This window comes from Euprymna scolopes, chromosome 46 (genome assembly GCF_053919585.1).
Source record: "Euprymna scolopes isolate OS-2025 chromosome 46, ASM5391958v1, whole genome shotgun sequence".
In the NCBI taxonomy this organism is placed as follows: domain Eukaryota; kingdom Metazoa; phylum Mollusca; class Cephalopoda; order Sepiida; family Sepiolidae; genus Euprymna; species Euprymna scolopes.
Window position 1 is genome coordinate 46,061,175 of NC_136527.1, and position 19,262 is coordinate 46,080,436.

At 32.2% G+C, this 19,262-nt stretch overlaps 1 protein-coding gene across 1 annotated transcript; it reads right to left on the reverse strand.

Moving 5' to 3' along the window:
- Positions 1–1,972: 1,972 nt before the first annotated feature.
- On the reverse strand, positions 1,973–18,878 carry LOC145270828 (uncharacterized). Its single transcript, XM_080126401.1, has 2 exons — positions 18,777–18,878; positions 1,973–4,123 (listed from the first exon to the last, which is right to left on the reverse strand). Exon 2 carries the CDS (start codon positions 3,974–3,976, stop codon positions 2,678–2,680), a length of 1,299 nt encoding a protein of 432 aa, XP_079982527.1. The 5' UTR covers positions 3,977–4,123; positions 18,777–18,878; the 3' UTR covers positions 1,973–2,677.
- Between the last annotated feature and the right edge of the window lie 384 nt (positions 18,879–19,262).

A 19,262-nucleotide genomic window follows, 5' to 3' on the forward strand; every position in this document is an offset into this window, starting at 1 on the left:
CCCAGGCCATGCCGAGCCTTCTGCTAGTATATATTTCCATTTATTTCATTCAATCACCGGCGACGCTGGGCCTTATGCTAGTATATATTTCCATCAGTCTCATTTAATATATTAGATGACGTTATTATTTCAGCATGGCCAGTATTCCGTATGTTAGTTTCTTAACTTGTTAGGTGAAAGCACAGAATAGTTTAAAAAATACCTTGTTCTCCTCGTATCAACAATGGCATTCTAAATAACGTTAATACTTCAGCACAGTTCGTATTCCATGTCAAATTTTTACTTCTAATATTGTTAGGTGAAAGTATGGAATAGTTTACAAAAATACCTTCCTTTCTCAATATGACTGGCTTTCTAAAGAATAACGTTATTATTTCAGCACGGTCTGTATCCCACATGCCATATTTTCATTTATTAAATTCTTAGGTTTAGGTACAGAATAGTTCAAAACATATGCTCATCATCTTAAGGATGCCTTTCTAAATAATAATGTTATTATTTCAGCACGGTCCGTATCCTGTATGGTATTTTTTCATCTAATAAATTCTTAAAGGACAGTGCAGATTAGTTAAAAATATACTCTCCCCATATTAAGAATGGCTTTCTAAATAATAATGTCATTATTGCAGCGCACTCCTTATTACGTATGTCATTTTTTTATTTATTAAGTTGGTAGGTGAAAGTACATAATAGTTAAAAACATATGCTCCTCATATTAAGAATGGTTATCTAAATAATAACGGTATTATTTCAGCACGGTCCTTAATCCATATTTCAGTTTTTTATTTATTAAATTGTAAGAATAGTTAAAGACACACGCTTCCCATATAAGGAATGGCTCTAAATATTAACGTTATTATTTCAAATCCATATGAAAGCGTAGAATATTTAAAAGATACTTTCCCCATATTAAAAATGGCTTTCTAATAATGTTATTACTTCAGCACGGTTCGTTTCCATATGCCAGTTTTTTATTTATTAAATTGTTACGTGAAAGTACAGAATTATTAAAAAACATACACTCCACATATTAAGAATGTATTTCTAAATAATAACGTTAATATTTCAGCATGCTCTGTATTTCGAATGTCAGTTTTTTATTTATAAAATTGGTAGGTGAAAGCATAGAATAGTTAAAAGACACTCTACCCATATTAAAAATGACTTTCTAAATAATGTTATTACTTCAGCACGGTTCGTATTCAATATGTCAGGGTTTTTTAATTAAATTGTTAGGTGGAAGTACAGAATAGTTTAAACATATCTTCCCCATATTAAGAATGGCTTTCTAAATAATAGCGTTATTATTTAAGCACGGTCTGTAATATGCATGTCAGTTTTTTATTTATTAAATTGTTAGGTGAACGTATAGAATAGTTAAAAACATATGCCTCCCATATAAAAATGACTTTCTTATTAATAGCATTGAGACTCAAGACTTTGTATTTTGAATGAAATTAGATCGAGAAATGGATACTTATTGTTGACATGAAAACAATAATAAAACAAAAATAGAGATAAACATGAAAGGAATCTACCTGGCTTTTTCTAAGCAGTTCAGAGATTTCACCCCCCCCATTTGTTTTTCAAGGAGGAAATAATGCCTGGTAAAAAAAACTACTTGGTTACTTGGCTAAGATTAAAGTGTAGTATCTGTTCTGATGCTCTGCTTCACTTTTTTCAGTTGGTGGAGAAGTTCTTCATGACTGAGACAATTATTTAAAATTGTTAGGAGAAAATAAAGGATAGTAAAAAACATACCCTACCCTCCCCATATAAAGAATAGCTTTCTAAATAATAACATTATTACTTCAACACAGTTCGTATTCCGTATACATGTTCCTTATTTAATAAATTGTTAGATGAAAGTACAGAATAATTAGAAAATACCTTCCCCTCCACATATTAAGAATGGCTTACTAAATAATATTATTTCAGCACAGTCGATATTCCGTGTTATTTTCGATCCCCTCTGCCTTAAAATATTTTTGAAATAAAATAAATATGAAATCTTAAAAGAAATATAGGTTTGTCTTTACAAATTAAAAAACCATGAGTACAATTTACGTATTATTTCATTTTTTAATACAAAGACATAAAAAAATGAATTGTCATCAGCTAGAATCAAGTCAAAATATCTAGCGTTCCAGTTTAATATTGTTTTCTGTATTGTGTGCATAAACGCAAATAATGTCGGCTAGTGGTTAATGTACATTTTATAAGTGTAAATTCTGCCAATGTCTACACGTTATTCATGTATGTAAACAAAGATATAACTCACTATAAACCATCCTTGGTGCATGAATATTATTTCCTGACAATTTCAGTGTTATGTGACCAGTAGTTTAAGGGTTAACCTGTTAGATATTACACACATGCACTATTTTATTTATATAGATAAGTATGTAAGGTTTCACAGCAGCATTTCTTAGATAGGTGGTTGTAGGGATTACATGATAGTAATGTATTGTATATAAGTACTTTCCAACTGTTCTTCCGGTTAATGTTTCCAGGACTTGCTGCTACATTGAATGCTTAATTTTTTTCCCGTATGTGTTTTCATGAGTCAACAAACTTGACAAGAACCACATACTTCACAAGAATATGGTTTCTCTCCTGTATGTGTTTTCCTACAATTCAACAATGTTGACTTCCAAGGAAAATAAGAACCACATATTTAACAAAAATGTGGTTTGTCTGCCGTATGTGTTTTCATATGATTCAACAAATTTGATTTATGTGCAAAAGAAGAGCCAGTAACTTCACAAGCATGTCGTTGCTCCCACGTATGTTTTTTCATATGACTCAACAAATGTGACTTCCGTGCAAAAGAAGAACCACATATTTCACAAGAATGTGGTTTTTCTCCTGTATGTGTTTTTATATGAGTCAACAAATTTGATTTCTGTGCAAAAGAAGAACCACATATTTCACAAGAATGTGGTTTCTCTCCCATGTGTGTTTTCATATGACGCAACAAATTTGACTTCCGTGCAAAACCTGAAGCACATACTTCACAATAATGTGGTTTCTCTCCTGTATGTGTTTTCATATGAGTCAAAAAAGTTGACTTCCATGCAAATGAAGAACCACATACTTCACAGGAATGTGGTTTCTCTCCCGTATGTGTTTTCATATGACTCAGCAAACATGACTTCCATGCAAATGAAGAACCACATACTTCACAAGAATGTGGTTTCTCTCCCGTATGTGTTTTCATATGACTCAACAAATTTGACTTCTGCGCAAAAGAAGAACCACATACTTCACAAGAATGTGGTTTCTCTCCCGTATGTGTTTTCATATGATTCAACAAAGTTGACTTCCATGCAAATGAAGAACCACATACTTCACAGGAATGAGGTTTCTCTCCCATATGTGTTTTCATATGATTCAACAAACTTGACCTCCATGCAAAAGAAGAACCACATACTTCACAAGAATGTGGTTTCTCTCCCGTATGTGTTTTCATATGATTCAACAAAGTTGATTCATGTGCAAAAGAAGAACCACATACTTCACAAGAATGTGGTTTGTCTCCCGTATGTGTTTTCATATGATTCAACAAAGTTGATTTATGTGCAAATGAAGAACCACATACTTCACAAGAATGTGGTTTCTCTCCCGTATGTGTTTTCGTATGTCTCAACAAATTTGACTTCTGCGCAAAAGAACTACCACATACTTCACAAGAATGGTGTTTGTCTCCCGTATGTGTTTTCATATGATGCAACAAATTTGACTTCTGCACAAAAGAAGAACCACATACTTCACAAGAATGGTGTTTCTCTCCCGTATGTGTTTTCATATGCTGCAACAGATGAGACTTCCGTGCAAAAGAAGAACCACATACTTCACAAGAATGTGGTTTCTCTCCCATATGTGTTTTCATATGATTCAATAAAGTTAACTTCCTTGCAAAAGAAGAACCACATATTTCACAAGAATGTAGTTTATCTCCCATGTTTGATTGCATTCCACAAAAGGTATATTGAGTTGAGTATATGAGAAAAAGCACGCTAATAATTCTAAAAATATATTTGAAGGAATTAAAACTGTTACGTAACCAAGGAAGAAAAGGTCTTCTGATCTCTTAATGGATTTCTTTTCAGTGTTGCAAATTCTGAAAATATACAATAAATTTGAAAAAATAAAATTTTGTGATAAAATTTCATTTTTATTAAAATATATATAGCGTCCTATGTAATTTGAAGTAGCATCCTATGTAATTTGAAATTTTATTTTCAATATCACTAAAGATTGAAACTTCAGCATTCAGGAGTATTTAACTTACAACTGATGTTTACCAAGTACTCTAACCATAGCACTTTTTTAAGGATAGATTTTAAACTCTTCTAACTTAATGTTACTAATACTACAATATAAAAGGTTGTGGAAACAAAAAGGTGAATTCCAAAAATGTTATTTAAAATCTGCAGTTTTATTAAATTAGGTTTTTTACATAAGATCAAAATTATAAGACCAAGGGTTTAAATTCTTAGATTTATGGTACTTCTAATGTTTTTAGTTCAGTTAGAGATTAGCAATCACTGTGTAAAGGTGTTACCATGCCTAAACCAAGAAAACTCACCGAAGTTGACTGCCCTCGAATTCTAGGATTCCATAAGCAAAGTTTGTCACAGCAAGTGATAGCAGTTAAGGTATATCGCAGTGCAACTGTTATTGTCAACTTTCTAAAGAACATTGAGAATTATGGAAAAGCAAAATCCTTTGGTAGGCCCCCAAAATTTCTCCTGCATTGAGTAGGAAAATCAGACAGGTTGTTATGAATGACAGAGCACTTTCTTCGAGTCAAATTAAGTCGGTTACAGATGCTGATAACAGTCCAATCAGACGACACTTACAACAAAAAGGCATGGTAAATAAAAAGTGTAAACAAATTCCTCTATTGTTTCCACGTCACAAAGTGGAACGCTTAAGATTTGGTTGGGAATACCAAATCTGGGACGTTGAGAAGTGGAAGACAGTCTTGTTTTCTAATGAGAAAAATTCAATTTAGATGGTCCTTATGAGTTACAGCGATATTGACATGACAAAAGCATGTCTTTTGAAATTTTTTCCACGCATCATAGTGGTAGAGGGTCCATAATGGTATGAGGTGCCTTTTCTTACAGATGATAAGAGGGAACTCCAGATGGTGCAGGATCGTCAGACAACAGCTGGTTATATTAGCGTGCTACAAAAAGCATCTTTGATGACGGAGGGACATCATTTGTGTGGGGATGGATGGTTATTCCAATAGGTTAATGCTGCAGTCCACAATGCAAGACGGACCTTGAACGTTCTACAAGAAAGTGGAGTCCATCTCTTGGGACATCCTTCATGCTCACCAGACTTGAACCCAATTGAAAATGTTTAAGGATGGATGAAAAAAGAGGTTTATCGAAACGGCAGACAATATTCAAGAAAAATGAACTTCGTGAAGCCATCTTCAGAAACTGGACCAGGACTCCTCGCACGTTAATGGAAATCCTTATTTTTAACATGCCCCCCAAAATTTTTGAAGTCATCAAAAGCAGTGGAGGTAGAACTCATTATTAAGTTTTATTGTTTAATGTTTACATACACTTTTCGTACACTTTTTTACAATTTAATAGAATTTTTGTCTCTGGTCTTATAATTTTGATCATGTGTAAAAAGCCTAATTTCATAAAATGTAAATTTTAAAAATAAATCTTTAGAATGTAGCTTTTTGTTTCCATAACCTTTTAGATTGTAGTATCGGAAGAGTTTATAGAAACTTTTACTGCTTATTACTATATTATTTATAATTAATTGTTCCCATATCATGTTAAATACTATACTAGGCTTAGTAATTGATCATCACCCAGAATATATATCGATTCCTTAAGCCAGATTACTCTTTATTGTTCTTCTCCATTTATAATTTTTACTTCATCTCATAAGGCTAGATGGTTTGCTTTTTAAATCATATATTCTGCCATAACTGGTTTTTCAATCTCTTCAATGTTTTTTTAATCTTACTGTGAGTGAGTGACATGGATTACATTTGTATAACTTTCAACATTTACATGGAATCTCTTTGTCATGATTTTTCCATAAACCATTTGACATGCACTCTTTAATACTAACCTGACGTTTTAAAAATTACAAATTCTTTTATTTTTTCTGCCATGTCTTTTGTATATGATATACAAACTTTTATTCGTATAACATAATGGCAGTATTCAGAAGAGATTTGACTATCTTGCTTTCTGGTGGAGAGTTTTTCTTAAGCTTTCCACCTCATTTGAATATGTATTGTTATTAGTATATTAGTATATTTTTATTTGTATGTGTTGATTTTGCTCGGTGTTTTAGGAAACAGACAGTTTCTTTACATTATAGATTGTGAGGATTGAACTGTTATACTGGCAGTCTTTTAATGATGCAAACCACATGTGGCATGAGATGACTTGGAAAATAAGAGACAAGAGTTTGATTTGGAGTGGTATTATTATTTTGTTCTTTCGTCAGTAGCACTTTGTTGTTATAATGGAGTAGTATCTGTTTTCAAATTTTGTGCAGGGATTGAGTTCACTATTGAAAAATAAGGCAGTGGTGTCAGTAACAATAAAAATAAGAGGGAGATCTCTTTTTAGGAAAATAGTGCTGTTGGGAAATAAAAGAGACAGTGGAATAAAGGAGGTGGATTATTGATACCTTGTAATATTTCAGGGTGACCGGAGTAGTGGATGAGGAAAAATGTCAGAAGGCCCTAGCAAAAGTTAAATGGAAGATCTGGCTCGACATAAGGAAGGAATACGAAGAAAATCCCACGGAGATTTTTCACATGAGACAGTTGATTCTAGTTGAGGCTATGGGTCCAGCCAGTCCCCAAAGATATGGAGACATAAAAGAGGAGTAAGGGACTAGTACATGAAGTAAAGAGAAGTAAATAGGCAGGTAGATAATTAGATATTAGTTATTGTGGCGAGCTGGGCCATATACAGAGATTCTGCAGGAAGCATATCCAAGGAAACAAGGGCGCTCCATTCCTTTGATGCCTTATAAACGGAACAAGGGCATCAATGCACATAGTTGGTAATATGGGCGCATCAAATTCCTTTTCAATAAGAATTCAGGGAAATAATTATAGAGCTCTGGTAGATAAGGGAGCAGAGGTGTCAGTAATAAATTTTTTAAAGCACTGACAGAGACATAACTATGCGATAAAAGCATTAGTTTAAGAACAGCTAATGGGTGCCAATTAATTGTAGAAGGGATCCTTCGATTAAGATTAGGAATAGGAAGTCAGTCTATCAACGAGGACTTCTTTGTTACAGAGAATCTCAGTACAAGTGTCATACTATACCACAACTTAAGAAAAATGTGTTAGGATGTACTTTGATTTAGAAGCAATGAGACTATTTGATGAGTATATCGCTCTGGAAGATTTTCCCATATTTCATCAATAGTTCAGTTAGCACAGAAAATTACATTAAAACACCAGCATCTACATACATACTTGAGAGGGAGCTACAAAATAACAAAGTGTAGTGTGACTGGTAACATTATCGAGATTACCATGAATGATGAACAAAAGAGAAAAAAATTTGAAGGGAATAAAAATACCTCAAGATTTCAAGTTGGAAGTTGATATGTTGCTGAAGTAGAATAGAGATTTTTCTTGGACAGAACCAATACGCTGGCGAAGCGTATCAATATTGGAAGGCATGAACTCATACTGAGACGCCTGTATTGAAAACCACTAAAGCAATAAAAGTTGGTAGACTTAGAGAATAGACAAAATGATGCGGACAGGTGGAATTGAGGCATTGAATAGCCCGTGGAGTTTTCTATTAGCATTAGTAGAAAAGACTTTGTGTATATTTTCGGGTTTTAAACAAAGTTACAAAGAAGTATGCCTGAGCATTACTGGTCATTGACAATTAGGGGAGGTCGATTTTGGAACCACGGTTACTTCTACCCAGTGAAAGATGTAAACTAACCTAAAAAGTAAAAGTGCAAAATATTTTTCTCCAAAGCTTTACCGTTTTATGAGCAAATGAATTTAAACATCGAAATTATCGTATATTTTGATTTTATACCGGTGTTAAGTGATAGAAGTAATAGGTTAAATTATGACCGGGGTTGAGAAAATCTGAAGCAAATATGTTAAATAATATATATATATTTTTTACTGTCGAGGCATTTTAAGTAAGTTAGCTAATAATAAATTTGAAAAAAAGGCTAACACTGAATAATATTTAATTTAATTTACAATGAACTTCACACAAATCCGGTCTATTTTTTTACTGGTGCAATTTTCAATCTTCACCGGAAAAATCAAAACATTCGCTAATTCACACACGTATTTACTAGTTTGCATTTCATTTTAATACATAACTATCAAGAAACAAAAATATTTTTATAATTCTTATAAAACAATTTTATTATTATTGTTATAATTATTTGTTTATTTTAAAGATATTTTATAATTGTAAAGATATTTTTTCATTTGAAAGTTGTTTATTTTGCGTGCCTTTTGCTGTTAACATCTTGCCGTTAGCAGTTTGATTTGTAATTCAGTAAGTGAATATTTATTATTTTATATTTTATCCTATTTGAATTTTTTCTCTCTCAATTTTTACTTATTTATATAATTCGACAATTTCCGATATTATATACGTTTTTCAGATATTTTTTTCTAAAATGGTTGGGAAACAAACCAAAATTTCTACTCGCAGTAGAGATACTACTAAATTTGCTGGTCCACCTTCTATGCTTGATAAAACAGAACCCCCCCATATATCGACAAGTGATACAGCACAGTTATTTCCTGGAAAATATACATCCAACCTCAAGTAAATTTGCGCTTTCAAAATTAATAGCCGGTGATATAATTGATATTTGGAAAGCAGTTAATCCACGCTTACCGCTATTAACTGAAGTGTATATTGTGAATAAATTGCAAAATATCTGCTTTAAAAAAGTAAAACAGATAAATAGAAAATATTTGACATTTTGATAAAGAAACTCAACACATTGTTTGACATTTCTTCTTGCCGTTGTCAACTGCCAATTTTATCTTGTGAGGACAAAAATGTGAAATGTAAAAAGGAAAATTGTCAGACCAAACACATAATCTGCAATTGCCCCCTCAAACAGAAGGTAAGTTTATTATTCTATTTTTCATTCTTTAAGACAATGTCATACACATTTTAAAGTAAATTAATTTCTATACTTGTATTTTAAGTAAACAAATTAAAAATCTCATACTTTTTCATTTTATGTGAAATTGCATGAAAATTCTGAGTCACATCTCGCATCCAATATGTGTCAAATTTGATTTTTCAGGTTCCATTGGAAGACAGAGAATATCTAAAAGACCAAAGAAACAAAATAGGACCTAAAGGCACTTTTCAACTTGGTCCTATAGATAAAGCTTCCATTAAAAAATATAAAAGGAGTGCAGTGTTAGGAGAAATAGGGAACCAAGTTGGTTCATCTTCTGTTGCCTCGACATCTTATGACCAGAATGTTTCCCCTTCCCAATCAGATAATAGCGATGGACAAGACGAACATTTTGAGCCAGACAGATATTGTAAGAGAGATTACAGCCAATTAAAAATTCCACGGTACGCTATTGAACTAATCCGGGGTGATGTTAGTTCAAAATTAGGAGCGAGCCTGGCAAATGCCTTCCTTTTGGATTTAAATGCTATGGGCCTTCTCAACATAAGTATAAACATTAACAACATCATCCTGGATAAATCAAAAATAGACAGACAAAAAGAAAAAACTAAAGAACATACCCTTCAAAAGCACAATGAAAAAATTGAAAATCTGGTTTGTATTGGTGTGGATAGTAGGCATGACAAAGACACTTTGTTTTATCAGGAGGTGGTGGAAGCGAATGGAGAAACACAAATAAGGAAAGTTAAGGGACCAGAACGCCATTTGATATTAACAGCGGAAATAGGCTGTGATAAAAAGGGAGGATATCTCACCCATAGAGTTATCCCTAATACTAATGCAACTGGTGTTGTTTTAGCAGAAGAAGTTGCAAGTGTCTTAAAAGAATATAAGAGTGTGACTACATTAAAGGCTGTGCTTTTAGACAACACCAATACAAACACTGGCTGTGAATCTGGGCTTGTCACATCTCTAGAAAAAATATTAAACAGGAAGTTACACACTATCGTTTGCTCCCTACATCAGAATGAACTTCCTTTCAGGGCGTTATTTAAATGGATCGATGGTAATACACAAAGCCCAACATCATTTACTGGGCCAATTGGAAAATTGTGTGGTAATAATTACAATCATTTGCCCCAGGTTGAATTTCCACCAATAAGTAATCCTTTGGATATCAATTATTCTGTACTGGTAGGCATTGATGATCTGAGTGGCGACCAAAGACTACTGTTGGAATATGCAGTAGGAATTTCACGGGGAAAGGTTGACCCAAAATATGCTGCATGGAGGATTGGGCCTTTAAATCAAGCCAGATGGCTAACTCTAGCAATTCGACTAATGTGTTTATGGACGCGACAAATTTATCGTCAAACACTGTTTGATAAAATGCACACATTGGTTAAATTTATTGTTGAAGTGTATGCAGTTAGTTGGTTTGAAATTAAAAGAGACAATAAATTTCATAACCAGCAACTATACATTTTCAATATGATTCAGAGAATTAAGCAGCAGCCACAAGAAATCCAAACAGTTACATTTAAAAATATTCAATACAATGCTTTTGCTCTATTGCCAGAAAATATTTTGTTTGCAATGGTCAAATCAGATGAAATAAAAGTGAGGGAAGAAGCTATAAAAAAATTTTTAACCATTAGGTAAGTAAACATTTTTTTTATATAAAATAATGAAGTTGTTTACATTGATTTATATGTTCATTTTTAAATGTTGTTGAAATTTCATCATTAGAAAAAATTCAAACAAGTAAAATCCATTTTTAAAGTTAATTGCTTTTTTTTCTTTCAGGAGATCAAAATCATCTCACAAAAGGTTGAAAAAAATTTTCAACAATAATTTTCAAAGCTTGGTGTCATTTAATAAACCTATCTCAAAGTGGAGTTTGTGAGCCTGCTTTTACAGAAGAATTTTCAGATGAGGAACTTCAGGATTCATCGTTGAGTGGGAGGAAACTAGATTTTCCTGATTTACCTGCACATTCGCAAAGTGTCGGAAGGGCAGTTAATTTAACTACAGAGGCTTCTCAGTTGGTCTATGGATTTGAAAGAAGACACAAGCATATTATTGCAAAAGTTTTATGTCGAGAAATGAGGCCTTCTTTTGATTCAAAAGGATCTTATGTGGAACACTATGAAATGATGCAACAATAATCATTGCTAACATTTGTGTGTGGTTTGACATATTTTTTATGAATCTGTTTAAAAATTAGTGTATAAATTTGAACCTAAGATTACCTATGATGAATATAGGTATTAGAGCAGTTTTAATTAACAATTGTAGTTTTTAAAAATTGATTCACTTATAAATTCCAATCACATTTCATTCTATTCCTTCAATAATAATTATGACCTTTCACATTTTTATTTTAATTTTATGTTTTTATGGAAATCGTTCCAGACAAGGCATGAAGCCACTTTATGTAAGGATCTAAAAAATAATATTTTAAGGTCAAAATCTTGCTAATAATATGCATAAGATGGAAAAGATTCTGACCCAGAATTACTTTTTATGACTTGCATCCTCAGTTAATGTTGTCAACTGAAGATTATATGCAGCCAGGGGGGGGATTCACTTTTTAATATTAATTTTAATATATTTCTTTCCTTTTTACTAAAATGATTAATCTAATAAATTTGTTTGGACTGAAATTGTAAAATATTTATAAAATTGTCTAAAAAGCAACGGTTTCTTCAGCGCGTCTAATAAGACAATCTTTAAAGTTAAATGCTCATCCAACCATGAAAGATGGCAAGCAAATTTTTTTTATTAGTACTCACCATACCAACACACAACTTTCCCTGCGTAGAAGATTTTGATTTTCTAGAAAAAGTTAAAAATCGACCTCCCCTATTGACGATATACTACCCTTGCTCGGGCCAGCAAAATATTTCTGAAAAATTGACCTAAAGTCAGGGTAATAGCAGCTTAAATTAAGTAAGGACAATAAAATGAAAGCTGTGTTCACCTAATGTGTGAGATTTCTAGGAGAAAAGTACAGTATCTGTGGTTCAAAGTAAGTGAACAGGGTATAGAGTCAGACCTTAACAAAGTCAAATCGATAAAATTAGAGATTTCTTCAATATCACGTCATATTATCAATGATTTATCAAATAATTTTGTGAAACAATGAGCCGTTAGTTTACTTGATGAAGAAATATGAAAGGTTCCAATGGGACAACACATGCTAGTTTGCCTTTAATGTTTGCCTAAAAAAGAAGTTTGCAGATATGGTTATATTGGCGTATTTTGATCCTGAAAAGGACAACCGGCTGTACACAGATGCATTTAATCATGTATTTGGGGAATATCCGTCGCAAATTGTCATATGATCAAAGGAAGAGCAAAGAAGCTGAAAAACCAATTTACTAGTTATCACATAAAGTTAATGATAAAATCGAATCATTTGGAGCCAAAAAAGTTTGCGTCATATAAAAGGGTTGAGTGTTCATCAGTATCGTCCGAATGTTCTATGATTTTGAGTGTAGATTTAAGAGGCAGATAGGGAATTTTTTAGATTTAAAGATGCGGATAAAGAATGGTAAATCATCTATAATGGAACAAAAATAAGTCATAATGAAAGACGAAATAATGTCGAAACTCAATGACAAACTATTGATAAGGTTATATGTACCGTCGCATCATAGAAAAAGACTGGTTGTGCAGTACGATGACAATAATGGTCACATGGGCGTGGAAAAGATATTTCACGCCAATAAGTAAAAATATTTCTGTCTGTGTTCATTTAAGGAGGTGAATGAATACGTAGGCAAATATATTTCATGCCAAACCAGAAACCTGAGAAAGCAACAACTACAAATCTAGAAGTGTGATTTGCCTCGTTTTCCTTTTGCAAAACTGATATTGGATATTTTCAGGCCCTACCCTACACTTTCAGGTAACTAGTACATAGTGACGTTCATCGATATGTATAGTGCTTGGCTGGAGACTTTTATGATCCCTAATAAGAAGGCAGAAACGCTGGTGCATCTGTTGTTGAATGAGATTTTCCCAAGATTCAAGGTACAACTCCAGTTGTTACCAGACAATGGGTCCAAAAATGTTAACAAAGTGATGAAGAAGGCATGGGAGGACCTCAACATACATCACGTGACCACATCATTTTATTTCCCCTAAAGTAACAGAAAATAGAAATATTTCATAGGATGATGTATGACATTTTAGCGAACAATGAACAGTCATGGCATTTATACATAAACCAAATGTTGGCGACTGTCAGATTCCATGTGAGCGAAATAATGAAATTCTCACCATACTTCTTGGTCTACAACAGAGACGTGATCCTGCCATTGGATAATATATCAATGCCTTGTAGAGTATACTATGGGGACGAGCAACACGAGATCGCTCTAAAAGAGATGCATCGATCTTTTACTTTAGTAAGGGATAACATTCAGGAAGCTAAGAAAAAAACTGGTAGATAACTCTGATAAGAAAACAAAGTCAATGGATTTTAAGATTGAAGATCTGGTTTATTATGTTAGAAAACATATTATGTGGTTATATAAGATTAAGTAGCATTTGATGGGCTCCATGACAAACGTGCATGTGTAACATCTGTGGACAACGGCAATCAAGGAATGGGAAATTCCCAGCATGGAAAGACCATTATGAAAGAGCGTATGAGTTAGATAGCTATTCAGGCATAGTACAGGCTGTTATCTTAATATGGAGGAGTTAACATCAACAACAAAGATCGGATCAGGAATCTGATGTACCAATGATGAAGAGGAGAGTCATAACACAGAGCATAACGTCGAAAATTGCATATATTTTAGACACGAATTATCCCCTATTTTCATCAAATATGATATTAGGATCCATTTGAAAAGGCCTAAAGTAGGTTCAGTGTTTGGAAGTGGTTAGGGTTAGATGTCAAAGACGATATTAGGATCCGTTCAGAAAGGCCTAAAGTAAGTTCAGTGTTTGGAAGTGGGGAAGAGGAACAAGTGAGATGGAATTGTTTAGGTTGGGTAAGATCTATTTTCTGTTTTTAAAAGAATATTCCTTTCTCGGGTTCGTTCCATGCATGATTAAAAAAAGTAATTGAAAGTGATTATGAGAAAGACAAAAGAAATTAATTTTTAAGTTGACACAAAAAGAAAGCAATTGGACAAGTTTGGACTCATCTGCAGTGGTCAAAAAATGGAAAGGAAGGTGATGAAAAAGACACATGCATGAAAGGGCATTTCTGAGAAACATGTTCGACACCGAAGTGATATTTTGAAACACAGTAAAGTGCATTGTTCGAAATTACTGGAATAAATTCTTGTGTATCCACTTAAAAAATGCTGAGTCATATTTCAATGTCCTTCCTTTTTTGTTTCTGCGATGGTACCAGAAAATGTGCAGGTCTGGGTTTTTGAAATGTAATAACACTGTTCAAGTGTAAGAACCACATTAAATACTTTCATCTCTATAAATGATCAGTGAAATTCGAAACCAAGATCCCAGTGACTGTGCCAGTTGCTTTATTACTGAGCCATAACCAAAAGCAGCATATCAAGTCTAGATGGAAACCATTATTTCTATAGCAGCAGCACCGACACCTGACGGTCTGACATTTTGAATTTTTGGTTTATAAGCTGTGCTGATTGCTGCTAGCAGTCAACTTCCTTTCTAGTTTACCAAATAAAAGGCCATTTCTCAGGCAAGTTGAGCAGATGACAACATTCATAAAACGATTAAACATTGGCAATCCTCTCTTCCATTCCAGCTCTTGGACTGACAACACACTGAATGGTGATTCTACTTACTAATTTCCCTGTTTCATTGGCATAGAAATGGCGACAGTCTGCATTGCACAATTGACCATCAACAATAAAACCAACAGTTTTATCATTTTAGCTTTTCTTTCCTTTATTTTTTGTTACACTACCAACTCTTCGAAGTACACACACACACATGCTAGCCAAGTCAGTTGCACACATGGACCCATTCTACAGCCAATCCTTTTATTCTTTTTTACATTTTTACTAACGAATAAAATTAATAAAATTGTTTTTAAATGTTAGAATGAGACTTTGTCTTTCTATACTACAATCCTTTCAGCAGATAAATATAAATTAGCAAATTATGGTTAAACCAATAATTTCTTGGGTAAATTCGATACAATGCTATCAAAAACGTACAACTTTTAAACTTAAAACTGTTGTCAAAACATCACACTCCAAAACTCGATACTCTATTGTAAAAACTTTCAACTCAAAAACACAAATTCATTACATCCACTTATGAAAAACCCATTAATAATCACAGTTAATGTTCCATAACATACAAAATAGTTTGATTTTATGTCATCTCACTTTTCAAAACGGAATTAAAGTTAATGTGTACTATCACAATCCGGTAAGTAAATATGAAATTTCCATTATTGCAAGGAAAAACAAAAACAATTTAATGTTCAACAAAATAAAAAATAATTACACACACCTGCTAGCCAAGTCAATTACAATTTTCCCTACACAAATTTAGAACATCAACTTATGAAAGCCTCATTAATAATAACTCTAAACTTTTCATCTATCACATTTAATTGCTTGATTGGTTGAAACATGGACTCATTCTACAATCCTTTTCTTATTTTCTACATTTTTACTAACGAATAAAATTAATAAAGTTGTTTTTCAATGTTAGAATGAGTCTTTCTATACTACAATCCTTTCAGCAGATAAATATAAATTAGCAATTTATTCTTTAACTAACAATTTCTCGGGTGAATTCGATACAGATGTCAAAAGCTTCCAATTTTAAAACTTGAAACTGTTGTCAAAACATCACACTCCAAAACGCGACACTCTATTGTGAAAACTTCCAACTTAAAAACTCAACATTCTTTCAAGTTAACTTGCACATGACCACGTACATAGCATCCTTTATCCAACTTGTTCTTCTGTTTGTTTCACAAACGTTTTTATTCACCCATTTCATGGGCATAGAAATAGTGAGTCTGCATTGCACAAGTGGCCGTCTGTTAGAGAATAACAAGGCAGAAGCAGAAAATTATCTAATTATCTCTGTATCTATCTGTCTATATAATTACCTATCTAGCGATGAGTTGACAACAAAGATTTGAAGTCATTTTCGATGACATGTTATGTGTTCCAGTTTGTGCAAGCATAGCTGAAGTTGGATTAGAGACGCCGAGAAAGACAGATAGGATTAAATGGGTCACCCTTGTGAAGGAGACGTCTCAAAATGGAAGCAAAGAAGAAATCTCAAATCTAAAGATATAAAAAATCCTACATCGTCTTGGGTCCTGTCTTAAAGCGTTCCTTTAAACTGATTCGAGATCCCCAAGGATGTATGACAAACCTATCAGAAGTAGCAGAAACAGGTATGACATCATGTTATGTTATATATGTATATATGTTGACATGCAAGCACACACCAACACTTAGAAGAATCATGGGCATCTACAACAGACATTAAAAATCTGATGACAATAGTCCATTACACAACAATCACAACATACATAGTAACACGTCAACAATAAAACCAACTACCATTTTAATCTTTCTTGTTTTGCTACACAACTAACACTTTGAAGCACACACACATGCTAGCAAATTAAGTTATGATTTTCCCTACACAAATTCAGAACATCCACTTATGAAAGTCCCATTAATAATAACTCCAACCTTTTCATCTATCACAGTTAATGTTTCATAAAATACAAAATAGTTTAATTTTATGTCATCATCACTTTTCAAAACGTTAAAGGGTACTATAACAATCCAGTAAGTAAATATGAAATTTCATTATTGTGATGAAAAACAAAAACAAGTTTTCAACATGTAAAAAATACATGTAAAGAAATAAAAAATGTTATTGGTACGTATCATTTGGACTATTGTTCTCATCTTAAATGTTATTTTTACAATGTTTTCACATTAAGATGAGAACAGTAGTCTTAATAATCTGAATAAGACAAAGAATCATTCCTCATCTAAAGAAATTCAGAACCGTAATATTATAATTTGTTTAAAAATCATGATTATTTTTTAATTTAATCAAAGTTATTTGTAAGGTTTGTTGAATGTATTTTTGAGATAACTTAAAAATACATAATAATAAGTTTCTTTAATTATCAGCATTCTTTAAACAAACGAACAGAAAATTTAATAACTGCATTTCCAAATAAATTAACAGGAAAACTCAACAAGAATAGAAACATATAATTTTTAAAAATGAGAAAACAATAACTGCATTACTTAATTTGTGAAATTTGGCTAAAAAAGTCGATGTTTCCAAAATGGGGGTTCGATTTACTAGAGTGTTGTATTAGAAACAGAGTACACCTAAAAATATTAAATACTGAATTCTTTTTTATATATAATCTGGTAGATTACTGAGTATTAGACTTCGTTGAAAAAAGATACAATAAAAAAGATGACAAAAAAATATACACAGTGGGAGGGTATTGCTTCCATACGTGCATCGAGCATTTTTTTTTTACCTTAACCATATGAATCAGTGAAAAACATTTAAATTTAAAAAATTAAAAAAAAAGAAAAAATTATAATTATAAGTTGTTTTAGTCCACGTCAAAAATCTTTCCAATCCTCCAAAAAATCTTTACAATGACGACGTTTTTTAAGGTTTTCAGGAGTTATATACTTTAAAAGTGGCGCAGAGAAATATTTTTCATGATATAACAAAATTATTTGTTTTTAAAGGTGGGGATCACTTTTCATTATAAATTTAATGTCAAATGAGCATCCACTTTATGGCCACCTAGTAAAGCGCAAAGCGGACACTTTTTGTTTTTGTTTGTTTTTTTCTGATTTCATGTTTCAATAAAGACACAGGGACATTAAAAAACAAAAATCAAGAAAATGTATTTATCAATTCTGTACGTGAAAACGCATACAAAATTGGCCACCACTGATAACATAAAGAATTACGTATTGACCGTTTTTTGTATTTTTAAGTCAGTATTGAAAACAAAATCTGATAAATTAGTGATCATTCGATAATAATCCGATGAAAAAAAATATGAAAATCAAAAAATACACTTTACTTTAAACATATGAATCAGTGAAAAACATTTAAATTTAAAAAATTGAAAGGAGAAAATTTATAAATAAATAGGTTGTTTTAGTCCACATCTAAAAGCTTTGCAATCCTCAAAAAATATTTTACAATGACGACTTTTTAAGGTTTTCAGGAGTTCTGAAAACGAATATATACATCAAAAGTGGCGCAGAGAAATAGTTTTCATGATATAAAAAAATTACTTTTTCAAAAAGTGGGGGATAACTTTTCATTATAAATTTAATGTAAAATGAGCACCTACTTTATGGCCATTTAGTAAGGCGGGCCTTTTTTTTTTTTAATTTTTTTGTTGTTTCGATAAAGACAAAAGGATATTAAAGAACACAAAAACAAGAAAAATGTTATCAATTCGGTACGTGACCACCACTGATAACATAAAGAATTGCGTATTGAACGGTTTTTTATGTTTATGTCAGTATTGAAAACAAAATCTGATAAATTAGTGACTATTCGATAATAATCCGATGAAAAAAAGATGAAAATAAAAAATACACATACGTCGTGCGCCATGTAGTAATACTTACGTTTTTGTTTTATAATCTGCTTTTGATTAACTTTATCTGCTTTTATAAAGGAAACGATTTTTAAAATGTGATTGACTTTACAAGCTCAACTTAACATTCAAGATGACGAACGGAAGAGCAAGTTTGCAGAAAACAAAATGCAAGAGGAAAAATAAAAAAGAAATCATTTCGAAATAGAGCCGATCTATTTGGTGAATATCACGGATATAATTAGTATTATTTTATTTAACATTTTAATATTTACATGAGAGAGAACAGATTACAAGTTTAATTTTTTTTATTAATTCTCTAATTCGTTGTTGCACGTGCAATTTAATGGCTGACACTGATTTAAAGCCGCCTTTTCGTATTTTTATTTATTTATTTATTTTATATTCCTGATTTTTTAAAATTGTTTGAAACATTTAAGCCTAAAGTTAATCTGATGTTTGTGCAGTTTACCAAACTCATTTAAAATGAAGATATTGGTGAACATTAGTTAATCAT